The sequence below is a fragment of the Haliaeetus albicilla genome, chromosome 26 (genome assembly GCF_947461875.1).
Source record: "Haliaeetus albicilla chromosome 26, bHalAlb1.1, whole genome shotgun sequence".
NCBI classification, from domain to species: domain Eukaryota; kingdom Metazoa; phylum Chordata; class Aves; order Accipitriformes; family Accipitridae; genus Haliaeetus; species Haliaeetus albicilla.
The window spans coordinates 7,255,198-7,269,792 of record NC_091508.1 but is presented as its reverse complement, the minus strand read 5'-3'; the positions used below and the strand labels follow the sequence as shown (position 1 = coordinate 7,269,792).

At 43.4% G+C, this 14,595-nt stretch overlaps 1 protein-coding gene across 7 annotated transcripts in view; it reads right to left on the bottom strand.

Annotated features, from left to right (window-relative positions):
* PPP1R12B (protein phosphatase 1 regulatory subunit 12B) overlaps nucleotides 1-14,595 on the bottom strand; it is a 125,422-nt gene that overhangs the window by 57,004 nt on the left and 53,823 nt on the right. For 4 of the 7 annotated variants that reach the window (XM_069772051.1, XM_069772053.1, XM_069772052.1 and 1 more), the window contains exons 11-14: nucleotides 13,841-13,923; nucleotides 11,994-12,119; nucleotides 6,519-6,704; nucleotides 5,776-5,961 (exon numbers count right to left, since the gene is read on the bottom strand). In XM_069772051.1, the coding sequence (XP_069628152.1) occupies nucleotides 5,776-5,961; nucleotides 6,519-6,704; nucleotides 11,994-12,119; nucleotides 13,841-13,923 (581 nt within the window). The remainder of the gene's footprint in view (nucleotides 1-5,775; nucleotides 5,962-6,518; nucleotides 6,705-11,993; nucleotides 12,120-13,840; nucleotides 13,924-14,595) is intronic. The other 3 variants (XM_069772054.1, XM_069772055.1, XM_069772056.1) reach the window with 2 other exon arrangements.

The window sequence follows — 14,595 nt, the reverse complement described above, 5'->3', positions numbered from 1 at the left end:
CGTAGAAGAAATGCTCACTTGGCAAGTCCATCTAAGCAGCCTTCGACTGCCACCTCGTGGAAGCAGCCACCGAGATGCCTGAGCAGTTTCAAGGAAGACGATCACAAATTAGCCCCCAGCTGAATTACAGAAAACATCACCGAATATTGATCCTCTATAAAAGATTTCCATTTCCTGCTGAGCTAAGATTGCAATTTCTGAGCATGTGGCAGTAGCTTTGGTTCAATTTCAAGTGTCCATTGTTCTTGGGGACAGAAGATTAATTATGTTTGCTCAAAAACTTTTCCTACAGAAATCCCAGTGTGGCTACCTGGCTTCCTCGGCTTCTCCACCTGTAACATCCGTGGGTTGGTGCTATAGAGCAAAGAATTTAACAGAAATAGCTGATTTTGTGCTAAATTAGCCCTCAGCTGTACAGTCACACAGTATCTCCACAAATATTTCAGGTACATTCTTTAGTTTAATGGCCAATTTTGGACACAGGAAAGTATTTGAACATGTTGAAGTTGGTAAATGTCCATACCCTGAACATCCAGGTGGTGGTACCCAGATGGAGCTGGAGCCCTGGCTGCAGAACTTGCCATTAGACAAATATGGTGTTAGACACAAGGATTAAATACATGAAACATGTCAGTGGTTACAATTAGTAAGTAAAGAGGAATTGCACACAAATTTGCATGTAGACAGGGGTGGGGAAAGGCAGTTTTACCTTCTGCTTGCTCCGTGCTGTCAAGATGCAGTTCTTTTACATTGGTTAGCTCAAGTGGTCCCTGCTTCGTTTCCTTGACCATTCCTGGAGGATCCCGCATATATTCCTGCTTTGGGTTAGCAGGCCAACCTACAGCCTGGGCTCCTCCGCCCAAAGCAAATACCAAAATATCCCCCCCACACCCCACTCCGCCTTCCCCTGAGCACTGGATAAAGTCAGTTGGCAGCTGAGCATGCAGCAGCACACCTGCTCGCCTTCTTTACAGGAAACAAGGCTCAGCAGCAGTGACCCCCATCCCACACCTCGACCTTTTTCCAAATAAAAATGCAGCCTGATTTCTGATACAGCAGGAGCTATCTCGCCTCTTCCCAACATGGACAATCTGATGGCCAGCAGAATTCCTGCCCTCCCACGTCATCTGCACCAGCAGCCTTTTAAAAAAAGGGCAACTTTATCTGAAAGAGATTAACTGCAGAAGCATGGCAGATAAATGCTTTCAACAGCAGGTGCCAGATGATTGTTCAGTTCTTCACAAGAGAGACCTCTTGACTTTTTGTTGTCCGCTGTGTAGTGTGATCAGGAATCTGTCCCTTGCCATGCAGCAGTGCCTTGCATGAGTCACCCCACCACTCTGCTTCCCCATGGACCTCTCCCAGGAGAATTAAGACCACTCAGCTTTATGTCAGTCAGTGATAAGGATTATAGAGTCAAAAACTACTGAAAAAACCCCAAGGTGGTAGCGAGATAATGCTCACAGCTTTTTCTACCAGTTCCTCTCAAGTGACATTTAAATACCCCTTGAATGCAAATCCCATAGCTTAACTTTTACAGAGATCAGAGTTTCTTATTTTTTTGTCAGATAATAAGGGTTAACAGACATATCAGGCACCCGCGCTCACCCTAGAGGAGTCATGCTCTGAATTTGGACAGGACAAGAATCACAAGGTAAAAGGACTTGCCAAAAATTGTTCATCTAAAAGTACTGGTGGAGGAGGATTCAGTTATTAATATATTATTAATATATGCTACTATAATTAGCAGCTGGATCCTTAGAATGAAGGAACAAAGAATGAAAAATAAATTCCTCTTGGGAATGAAGCAGAAAAGAGAAATGTTTGCTAGACACATGTACCTTACACGTCAGTGAACTTTCTTTATCTGAAAAAAATTTCTAGAGGAAACTTTAGAGGGCAAGAAGCCAGGCTGAGCACAGCCATCAGCCCCAAAGTTGCTAAGAAAACAAGCCCACCTCACGCCTACTCTTGATTTATCTGAGAAAGCGGTCAAAATACATTCAAAAAAATAAGGGAGAGAGGTGTTTCCTGTCTTTAACAGCTTGCCTGATGGCAAGTGCTACCACCTTGCTGGAACCTTCCCAAGGAACAGGAAGAACAAATACAATTGCAGAATGCAATTGTATAAACAAAGTGGCTTGTGGAAGGGGGTGGAGGGGGAAGAGGAAGGACAAATTAAAATCCTAATTCTTACAAAAACAGGCCAGATTTCAAATTCAGGAGTGTCCTTTTAAACTGGTCTCACAACTGAGAACACAGACTTGCGTTTCAGAAATTCTCAGGCAAAGCTTGTCTTACCCCACGTAACAGCTACCCACAAGCTGCAGGCTGCATGGTAGCCTTTCAAGCTCTTCTGGGAACCAAAGCTTTCACATAACATGAAGGGCTTCAGAGACACACAGACCCCCCCCAGACCCTTCTTCTCAGTACCAGATGTCTCATGGCACAAGTCACGTTCCAGCTTGGCAAGACCTCCAGCAGACCCCTCTCCACGCACAGGGGACACGGCTCCAAGCAGCCTCCAGCGCACAGGGAGCCTGCGACATCAGGAGCCCTCTCGAGAGGGGCTGCAGCGTAGGACTCCTGGGAGAAGACGTGACCAGAGCCCTGCACTGAAACTACATGGACAAGGTCGCAGATAAACTTTGCAAAGGAGCTGTCGGTGGCACTAGAGGCCGCTGTCATCCTGGATGAAGGCGGATAATCCAGCAGTGGGCTGCAACCGAGAGGACCCCCCTGAGTCCCCACCACCTGCTTGCACCAAATGGAAACCAAAAGGATGTTAGTTTTGCTCCACGAAGAACAGGGTCTACGTTAGATACTGCAGGCACAGCATCCACGCGCTTGTAACTGACCCTCAGCAGAGCCAGTGCTGTTTTGAGTTCAGCTGGACAAATGCATTTGCAATGCGAGACAATTTGACGCTGGCAGGAGATCATCAAAATGGCCAAACAGCAACATTCATCAGTGGCTCCAAAATTCCCATGAAAAAGAAAAAGAAATTGCCTGGCAAAAATACTGACTTTGGAAGATGGCATGTTTCCAGCCTATCGGTATCAGCACGCTGCAGTGCTGCAGCAGAATTAAGGGAGGCTGAATGTGCAGCTGGGTACATGTAAATACACACGGCAGCAGCTTGGCTGAATGTCCAAGACATATGGCTCTAACACCAGGCAGCAATTTGCTACAGTCCATCCAGGTAGGCAGACTGCATTGCGTTCCTCCAAACTGATTTCTCCTGTGCTGCCGCCTTTTCTGTTTTTTCTTTCTTCCCCTTTGAAATGACATGAGGCATGATTCACACTATTTTGCAGCTACCGGAGTGTTTGCTGACCAATTTAGCAGGCAAACAAGCAGCAGGTAGAACACCAGGGATGAAACACTATGGTGAGCCAAGGTAGGGCTTGTTGGCCACCAAAGGATGCAAAACAGCACTCCAGAGCACTTTGCTAGTTGTCTCTCCCCAGACCTAGCAGTCTCTGCTGCTTTAACCTTTTGGCTTCACGCAGATAATTTAAGGCCACAAGTTAGGAGACATCCCTGTGATCTAATATTAGATGATAAGCTTGTTTATGTTTTTGTTGCTAAGAGAAAGCTGGAGCTTTGGAAACACTGAAGCAGACCAAATGCTACTGCAACAGCTGCCGGTGGGAACTGAAATCCATGTAGTGCTTCCTTGACAACTGTTTACCATTTCCCTTTTTTATTTTATTTTATGGGAATTGGTCTCCTTCCAAAATAAGCTTTTCCCATTTAGGTGACCTCTCCTGTTTCTCTAGGTCCATGCTTCCTAGTTCAAAATGTGCAGGCAGTTCCCCAGTCAGTACATCCTGCTGTTAGAACACACATTCATAAGTAAGTTTTCCTCTACCCACAAGCACAATGCATCATTGCTGTGCTTTTTTTTTTCTCTCAGTAGTTTCAGAGCATCAATTAAAGGTGGAAGGAATTTTCTGGTGTTTCTCTTTACATTACCATAAATCACAGGAGATGGTTTTCTAATAAAAATGTAGGAGACTTAAACAGATTTCTATATTATTTATAGAAACTGATTTGGCAATAAACACCAATGCAGTAATATTAATAGATGCTCTTTTGGGCATCTATGAGTACTATCACAGTCAAGTTCCCTGTCTGCAGACAGTGCCAAAAGTCTGGTGGGTTTTGTGGAGCCCACTTCTCCGGGGAAGAATCTAAAGCTTCTGCAACTTGATTCTGAGCTTGCCAAAATGGAGATACTGTTGTGAAACAGTCTGAAGTGTGAAATGAAAGCACAATACTCACTCTGTCCTCTTTTGCACAATCTCACTTTGCCCTGGGAGTATCTTTTGGCAGCTCATCTCAATTCAACCGCAAATGACACCAAGCCAACTGACCCCATGCAAAATGACAAGGAGCATACAGAAGCACTCCTAATATTAAACGTAAGTGTTCTTACAAAGATACTTTTCAGTAGCTATTTCAAATTATGTCCCTGCTTACAGAGTTGATAAATGTGGCTCATCCAGAATGCTTGCAATACCTTCAAAGCACTCCCTGTGCTAGCTCTGGAAAAAAAGAAAAAACAAGCCCAAACACCATTAAGAGTTTTGAGTATTTTCCAAATAACACAGACCACCTTCTTTCTTCGATCTGATGCAGCCGAAGCAAAGAGAAGCCCACAGCAAGCATGCCCTCCCTCGTCACATGGCTGACTGCAGATTACATGGCACTGCTGAGCTCTACCATCTTCACCTTTGCAAGCTGATTATTTCCATTATTGCTTTTCACATCCTTTGGCTTCAGGCCATTTAAAATATATCAGAGGGCTATCTCCACTCAGGAAGGTCTGTATTTTAAGAAGTTATTATTTTAGTTTGAAAGAATCTAATTACTCAAAACACTCCATGAACTGGTTCCTAGTTAGAAATACACAGTTCCTCACTGCATTTTATTTATTACCATTTACTTTCATTGATGCCATCGGAAGAGACAGATTTTGCAAAAGTTAACCTGTTTGCAGGAATAAATAGGGATCATTTGATACTCTGTACTTAAATGCACAGGGTAAATTTCCTTTGAAAAGAGCACCAGCTACCCCAGGTTTATATTTCCCCAGTCTTAAAATAACATATGATAAGAAAGAGATACCACCAGCTAGATTCAGAGTAATTCCAAATGCTGCTACTGCTGTAATAGCCTTGGTTGAACATGGCAGACTTCTACCTCTGTGCTAAGTCTTCCTTCTAGTCAATCGAAAGAAATGCATGCTGCTAGAGTGCAGTCCATCTCCTCCTGGATCACACAGCTACACACTCCAGGAATGTTTTCCCCCCACTAACAGCAGAGGGAATCCAGGGGACTTGTGCAGCAAAGATGTCTCCATTGCGGCACATGTAAACTTAGCTGAGCAGAATCACACGGATGGATTTTACCTGAATGTGTCTCAGTCCAACGCTCTTTTTAGGATGGGATTCATGTTACAGAACCTACTGCAAGTAGCTACTGGGCTGTCTGTCCCTCTATACATAGAGGCCTTAGGGACTGAGATTAATAGCCAAGATGACTACTGAAGAAAAAGGCTGAGATATTGAAAAGACAAGTAGAAAATTATGAAACTAAATTTAACCTACAAGCCAGTGATGACTCAGTTCAAAACCTTAAGATGGAGCAAGGGGCAGCAGCCTGTAACTCCATGTAGCACCTAAGAAACAGTTCTTACACCCCCACCATCACCACCACGTGAGACCTGATCACAGAGGACTGACACACATCGGCACTCTGCTCACTAACCTTCTGCGCTCCCTGGCTTCCTCAGCTGAGAAGTCCTTTCCTGTAGTTGAGGCAGCACCGGCATTCGCAATACCATTAGCAGAGCCGAGTATAGCACGATTTGTGATTACACCTAGGGGGGTGCTAGCAGAGATGCCCTCTGTATTTTTCTCTACAGCAGAATCAGTTTGTTGCCTGAAAGGGGCTCTGAAATAGAGAAGACATAATGGAAAGCAAAGCAAGTGAACTCAATTGCTGTCCAAGACCAGCCAGCTCAAGGAAGCATTGACAGTTCATTCTCCTTGTTCTAGACTTGTGTTTTTGTAGAGAACAGCACACATTAAAATGAATTTTTAAAAATTTGTAGAAGAATAAGCAGGAGGAATTCATAGTCTTCACATCCCTGTTTGTAGCAAAAATGATTAGAAAAATGCACCTGGTGAATAAGCAGAAGGAATGAACTCCAAGAGCTTGTACGCTGAACGCCCAAGAGCAGCCTGAGTAACACATCATGTCTCTAACAGGGTAGCAAGAGGGCACAATTGACCACTCCAGTGAGTGAAGAAGCTAAGGTCATATATGGGCTGTTAACTGCCTGCTGGTGCATATGCACTACTGAAACCGTCCAACATAACCATTCTGGGATTTCTTATCAGCGCTTCCTGCATGGAAGTGCACTTCCAATCCATAATCCACTCCAGAATTCAGAACTTCCAACCCGAATGCTGATTTTGTGCAGCGTTATCTCAGCTGTGAGCTGTTACCTGGTATACTGGCGGGCTGATGCAGTAGTGTTCACACCGAGAGATGTGGGACAGGAAGAGACAGGTTGCCACGGGGTGCCCAATGAGGTAGATGAACCAATGGTAGTGGGTGAGGTAGCTAGAGATGTAGTGCGACTGGCTGAAATGTAGGGACTGCTGAGGTCACTACTTCTACCAAATGAAGCACTGTAAAACATCACAAAATCACGTCCTTCAGAGCACAGTAAATATTCAACAGAACATCACCACAACTGGGCTCTCAGCTGGAAAGGGAGCAAGTATTACATCTTAGCAAAACATATGCAAGGAAATTAGAGCCCATTGGAGTTGCTGCAGGTCGCTTACGCAGGCTAGCGCTAGCAGCACCCCTCTTAGCTAAGCCCAGCTGAGTTTCAGTGAGAGAATAACGGTGTGAAGGTGAATTGGTGAAGACCAGGGAAGGGAAAAACCCTACCGCAGTGAAAGCGGTGCACACAGAGCACTCCTGTGTACTGGTGAAAAGTAGAAACAATGAGCAAGGATGAGGTTGCTTAAAGCAGGGAAGGAGAGAGAGTGACATAAGCAGGTGGGGCTTCATGACCCCCTAAGGATGCCCAGGATGTCCAGTTTTAAGAACTTGTTTTCAGTGGCTTAAAGCTTTGGCAAAGATGATCAGTTCAGGCTTTAATTTTCTTTAAGGCATGTTTGGCACAGACTCTGTATTTCTGGAAAATAGCTAGCAAAACTGTCCAAAAAATATTCAAGAATGAGCAAGGGAAATACATATTTTGCCAGTTTAAAACAAAACCCTTAAAACCATTATTACTGGAAAGCTGTAAGTGTTTAAGCGCTCATACTTTGGAGAAGAGACAGGAGAGAAGGAGAAGGGCTCTCATATGAGGATGTACCCTTTCCCTTTTTCAGAGAAAATCCAGCCTAAGTGGGAGAATTTGCACACCTCTAAAGACAGACTTGATGAAATCTGGCAAAATCTCCTGTTGCACGTGCCAGAGCCTCATATACAGGCTGCTCCTTGTCTGCACAGAGCAAACGAGCATGCATGCATGATCTAGGATCCTGCCACACCTTTCCCAGCAACTGGTATTCCTGGTTGCTACTGGTCAGACTGCGCTGTCTGCAGGATCAAAGGCTAAGAAGGCTGGAAGGCTGCCTCTCACCTCCTGCATCCTAATAACTCCCATGCCGGTGCACATGGAGCAAAAGTGGTTGCACCAGGAGTAAAAGCTGACCTAGAGGAAAAGCAGACCAGGACAAACAGCTGCAGGATTATGGGAAAGCCAGGGACAACAGACTGGAACTGAACACTAGAGCAAGAGTCAGAGAGAGCAGCCCGAGGCTGAAATAAAATTTGAAAGGGGCAGTACAACAGCCAAGGACAGGAGGTCAGAAGAAGGATCCAGTCCAATTCACTTAGGCACCCAATTTACAAATCAGTTTTATGTGCCAAGGACCCCAGCCAGCCCAGAACAAGCAGCTGGTCCCTAGACAGCCAGAGGAGAGAATGGGGCATCCTGGAACGCCTCCACAGGGAGGAACCTTACATTTGGGCTCTTCAGTTGATGGCTGCTTGCCACATCCAGGTCACAAAGGAACAAGCAAGTTATTGTCACCAGGTAGCAACCTCCACCAGACCCTAAACAAAGCTTCCTCTGGAATGCTGGCCCCTGCCTGGACTATGGGGGAGCAGGAAGTCCTGTTGGAAGCATGTACCTCCCTTCTTGGCTCTCTGCACCAAAGGAAAAGGCCAAGCCCTGGAGAGGGCTGGGAGGAGGGAGCTAAGCCTGGCTGGTGTGGGCGTGCAGAGCAAGCAGCCGTGAGGTTGCAGAAATGAGTGTACTGAGGAGATGATGGTAGTGGAGCGTGCACCAGGGGAAGGAACAAGAGGAACGGCAGGGGAAGAGGTGGTGGCAACCCTGTGGGGAGCAGGGTTGACGTGGCACGATCCTAGGAGAGCCCAAAGCAGAGAGGGTGGGGCACGAGGGGTGGCTGCAAAAAAGAGAAGGAACTTGGTCAGGGAGGACATGGCAGGGTTATTAAGACCTGACAAGGACTGTCTTTCAGAAGGCAAAGGTAATGAGTGAAAAGGGGAGACAAGAGGATGGAAGCAGCACCAGGTGCCTGGGAGAGCAGAGATGTCAGGGAGCTGAGAGGGGAAGGAGGAGGAGGAATGGAGGAAAAGAGCATGGTGATGGCACTGCCAACTCCTACACGCACATGCCCCAGGTCGGAGAAATGTGCTGCTGGAGCATCACGCGCACACTCCTGCTCACAAGGAGAGAGCCAAGGCATTGCCAGCTTTACAGGAATTCATCTCCCCACCCTGTCATCTTGCATGAGTAGCATTGCACAGTTTGAGGAGGACTAAGGCATTTATTCAATTGTTCACATTTGATCTGAACAGGACCAGAAAATTGCAAGAAAAAGGTTAGCCGGGGAATCTTCTTAATTAACATCTGTGTTCATATGAATCTGTAAAAGGGAGGATTACAAATTTATGCTAAAGAATTCAACACTGGAAATAAAAAAAGGCACTGACACACTGCTACTCGTTCTCTAACATAATCACCATAACATAACCATCAGGGAACGAGCAATGAAATGGAAAGAAACATTTCAAATCAATAAAAAGCAATACTTTAGAAAACAGCTATGGCAAGTAGAATTCAAAATCTTAAAAACTTTCAAAACCTTAAAAAAGCTTCCACATATGCTAATAAAAAAGGTTTGCACAAAACTCTTAACTATCTTTTTTGAACACACTGCCATAGGGTATTGCAGAGATCAAAACAGGATTTGCTTATGGAAGCTGGCCACAGTGGTGGCTTTTAAGAACAGTGGTTAAGTATAACCCCTAAATTAATGATTGCTGGAAGTAAAGGGAGTGTGGGAGGTGGAAGACTGCTCTTAAGTTATCCTAGCTTTTGCAACTTGCCCTTCAAAACCGGTTGCTGTCAGAAACAGTCTGGAATGCACGGACTGTTGGCCTGAATCACTGCACGGGTTTTTATGTGAACAAAACCAGTAAGGCGGCGTATATGCAAATATGTAAAATGAAGGAGAAACTAACTGTGTGAAAAAGTTATTTCATTCTGGTGTGTGTGATCCCTTCCTGTGAGGTATCACTCATGGCTGATGTCAAAGGAAGGATGCTGAATTAATTCCATCTGCTATGCCAGTTTTCCTCCAAATCCTTTAACATACAGGCGAAGTGAACTGGCTGTTTGAAGGCCAATATGCACTAACATGGAGAACAGGCTGTCAGAACAGGGTTCTGTGAATTTTCGGGCTAGTGGTACACCCATAGAGAAAGCAGAATGAATGACAGTCACTACCATTACAGAGAGAGCGTTAACATTTGCTTCAACTAAAGCTGAAGAACATTTGCAACATTGCTGCAAGTTACCTTGTTCCCTTTTAGAAGAAAAGCCATTTTCAACATCTTAAGATGATCTGTTGCTGTTGTTTACTCTTTGTTTGGGGGGGTCATATAAAGCCCTTATAGAACATAACTAGGTATCTTTATGGACATTAGTTAAATGCTAAGGTAAAGGGGAAATGCAGATGTACAGAAGTCATCCTCTCAGTAACATCCAAGTATGTCATGTTCACTTTAATTCTTCCTCTCGCAGAATGAGCTTTTATCTTTTGGAGTTGTGATCAGAGTTTTGTTAATATTTGGAAATGACAAAGAGCTTATCCCTAACAGGCAACCAGGTGCCTTTCCTCATCTTAGAGGCTGATGCACAAGGCTGGAGAAATCAGAAGTTCAATATGATTATATTTAATTTCTCTGTGCTCTCCTGTAGAAAACCATACAGCATAGAGGTCAAATTGATCATGATTTTACTGTTTGTACATAAAATGCAAAACCATTGATCTCTTTAAAAAAAGTACACTTTATTCCTACCTGGCAAAGCTATTCTCTGTAATTGCTTGTAAACCAACACTCTCCTATGAAAGGCCAGAATTCAGCCTTTGTAGCAAGAAACCGGTATTAGCGACATACCACTGCCAGCCAAAACCTTCACTAGTCTCTGTACAGTTTAACCAAGGAAATACAGTACAACTATGTGAATGTAATACTAAATCTGGTTCTGGATTAGCTGAGATAAACAGGCAATGTTTGTAAAATTTCAACAGACAGCCATGTGAGTGACTGGACTGTCTCTCAGACTAGGGAACAGTAAGGCATGCCAGCTGCAAGAGACAAAATTTTTCCAACGTAATCAGCTGCGGCTTGTTGGACTGCCTTTGGAGAGAGACAAGCTATGGAGGTTGGCCTGTCATCATGTCCCAGGATAGATGTGAAGTCACTGGAATAGATCAGCAGATCAGGAGAAGTCTACTGCTTGAAGTGGCTGTCTGTTTCACGTTTTGTGTAAACGGGTCTGTATATGCTCAGCAACTGGACAAACACATACTCGAGCACAACTTAACTCTACCAGCATAAGTACTAGAACACAAAAACTCCGCATCTTCCCAGATATCTCAAGCAATTGTTCCACCTTCAGGACAGTTATTTAGTTTGGGGTCTACTATTTGGTGAAGCACAATCTAAAACGTTGAAATATTTCTGCCCTTTTCCTTAAGCACAGTTCAAATGGCTTTCCAGTGTGACATGTTTATACATGTTGTTTTGATGGTTTCCAGTATTAGCTAAAATAAAGGTGAGGTGATGGCACTGTACTTGCACAAAGAGCTGATCCTCCTTCTCACAACTGAGATGAGAATTCAGTAATGTATTATTTGCCTTAACAGAGCAGGGCATTCATTCACCTCATTCAGAGACAGCCATTATCTGGTACTTCAAGGAAACTGAGCCTCTGCCTTCCAAAGGGGTAAAGGATACTGTCAGTTAAAGAAGTTATGCACAGGATTGCTTTCCTGATTCCGCTTGGCTAGTTTACCAACATTCAGCCTCTACAATTTCACATACACTGTGCAGAAACTGCTTCCTTACTGCCACAAGAAAATGGTTGGAGACATCAGTCTTACTCCTTAACAAGTGCTGTAAGTCATGCACAAGAACACCGCCACTTTTCTGATAATGATGCCATAAACATGGACTAATATAAACCAAAACTAAAGATAAGCTACAACTTACCTGTCAATAGTTATTTGAACAATGCTTTCAGACCGTAATTACTTTATTCTCTTTTTATGATCAATTTTGGTTTTATTATCTAACCATAATACTAGCATAAAACTGAGAAAACACTTTGCATTTGAATTATGTGAACAAGAGTATTTAAATTCAGTTCAGCAATTTACAAATCAACAAAAATGATGGCCTTTAAAAATACTATTTAGCGTGACAAATGTCGGCAAACCTTAATTTTTATTTCCTGCTCTCAGCAGAAGAGTCCCAAAGCCAGTTACACTGATGCAGTAAGCAGCAAGCAGGAGGCTGAAGTTTGGGAGGCATGTTAAGAGCAGAACTGACTGCCTGGGAAACCATGTAAGAATTGGACATACCTTTTCAAGTAGGTAGATACATAGGTAGTAGGTGCACCAGAATGGGGAGCTTCGTTTCCCTTTGATTCATCCCTCCATGGCTGCCGGGTGTAAGATCCGCTACGCACTAGGTTAACAGCTGATTCTCTAATACAGGAGAGAGCACAAGGTTAGTTTAGAACAACTTTTGGAGTCTGCTTTTGACTCCTTTACAGTTCCACAACACAAGTCCTTCCCTTACACCTATGTGCACTGTTGTTCACAGGTGACACAACTCACTGAAATGCCACTTCTGGCCTTAACATCAGTTTCTGTTATTGCCAGCTGTATTACTTGAGAATCACCAAGATGATGTATTGTTTTGCATAAAGAGGAACAAGATCCTTTTTAGTCAGAAAACCTGCAATTGAAATTTAGATTGTCCATAAAAGTAATCTAACATAATAAATAACATCATTTGATATTCTCTCTGCTGTCTTGTATCAAACAACATTGCATAAATGGACAGATACTGCAACTGCAGGGGAAGTTTTTATTCTCCATGGTATCCAGGCAATGACAGTAATGCAACTGAGTATTGCAAATCCTTAGCTATATTTGGCAGCAGAAAACAACAAACAAAATATCTGGCAATATCTAAAACTACTTGACAAGTTATCAATAAATTACTAGTAGTCCTATTTATCATAGTTATCTGAAATCAGGGCTCAATTTCCTAACACACACTTTGGTAATATGTCCTATTCTTTTCTGGTCTTGGACATGACCTCGAGCTTGTAATGCAACACAAATCCATTCACTTGTCAGCTTGCAATTATTTTTCATTTCTCAATTGTTGTGTCCATGCTGATGCCCTTTCAGACACCTGTGGGTTCCGTGAAGTGAAACTCAGCTGTTTTGAAACAAAAGAATATTGGGAAAAATCTGTACTACACAGTACGTCTAGGCACCATCTGTTCATGCAGGCCAATTCTCCTCATTCCCTACTTTACCAAGCAAAGGACACTTGTCAGCAGTCAGCTGGATATGCCACTCAATACAAGCCGCTGCCAAAACTGCTCAAGCTTATCAGCAGACACAAATTGTCTGCTAAACTCCAAATCACAGTGACTGGCTGAGATTAAGCAAGAACACAGCAGGGAGGTTACAGCAAAAGATCAGCAAAGAATCTCAGCCTGTGCTGAAATTCTCTCAGGGTGGTCATCTGCCATGACTTCTTCACAATTACAGTTCACAATGACTTCTCTGTATGTGCCTTTCTACCACAACTGTGGAAGCGGCTGGAAATGAGGTTAGGCTCAAATTTTACTCCTCCTAGCACAAACTGTGAAGAACCTGTTTGTAGAGATTAGCTCCTCAAATATATCTTGAGGTACTAGATATTTATCCCATTTATACTGTGGTTCTGTCGAGGGGCAACTACCATTCACCATAAAAACAAGCCCTGCAATGGAAACAGTTCCATACACCAGAGAGTTCACAAACTCAAGTGAATCAAAAATGACAGATGTGTGAACAAAGGGACTGAAGGTGACTACTAAGCAAGTGACAGAAGTACAAGTGTAGGTGCCAGCTACAAAATGAGGCACTTGCATATAAAAGGAAAAAGTATGCATAAATCTAGTTTCCTGGATGGAGACCATATACGAATGAATACAGGAGTGGAAAAACCAGCCTGTTTCCCTGCTCACCTAAATGAAAAGCAACGTACCAGAACTTTTATAGATCAGAGACAGCTCTCAATATTGTGAATTCCTGTGTACTTGGGACTGCTGAGAAAATATATGAAGCATGAATATAGAAAAAAAGGTATTACGGAGGAACTATCAACAGGACAGAAGCTGACCATTAAGTCCAGTCAGTCTCACCTGTTCTCTTTTTCTTCTATATCACTCGTACTGCTTAGTCTTCTGGGGGCTATTGTGGCAAGATAGCTCTTGTTGTCTTTATCCTGATGAAGCAAAAGAAGTATTTCAACTGCACATCTACTACACTGCCAGCACGTTCAGTGACAATTAAATTAATGTTCAAATTTCTTCAACTAAGAAAGCATTCTTCTGTCTAAGGACAACTGGTTTAAGGCATTTTCTTGGGCAACACATACCACAGCAAAAAAGTATCAGTTCTGAAAATGACTTCCTGAAGAGCACACTAGTAAATAAAAGCAGCTTCTAACTAGAACTATTTATAAATCATAGAATCATAGAATAGTTTGGGTTGGAAGGGACCTTTAAATGTCATCTAGTCCAAACCCCTGCAAAAAGCAGGGACATCTTCAGCTAGATCAGGTTGCTTAGAGCCTCGTCCAACCTGACCTTGAATGTTTCCAGGGATGGGGCATCTACCCACGGGCAGCAAAGTTACAGCTAGCAAATACATGGGACAGGATTTGCAAATACGCCTAGTGGATACAGGAGGAATTCATATAGATGACAGTGAAGGAGAATTTCCACTGCAGGTATGTGCTGCTGCCTGGATTAGATATTTTCCAGTAAAGAACAGGCCATGTTCACTGGCAGCCCACTCCAAATTGAGCAGAAATTAGGTCAAAGGGGCACTGAACTCCAGTTCTGCAAGAACAACTGATAGGATAGGAATAATTTTCAAAAGAAAAAAAAAGAAA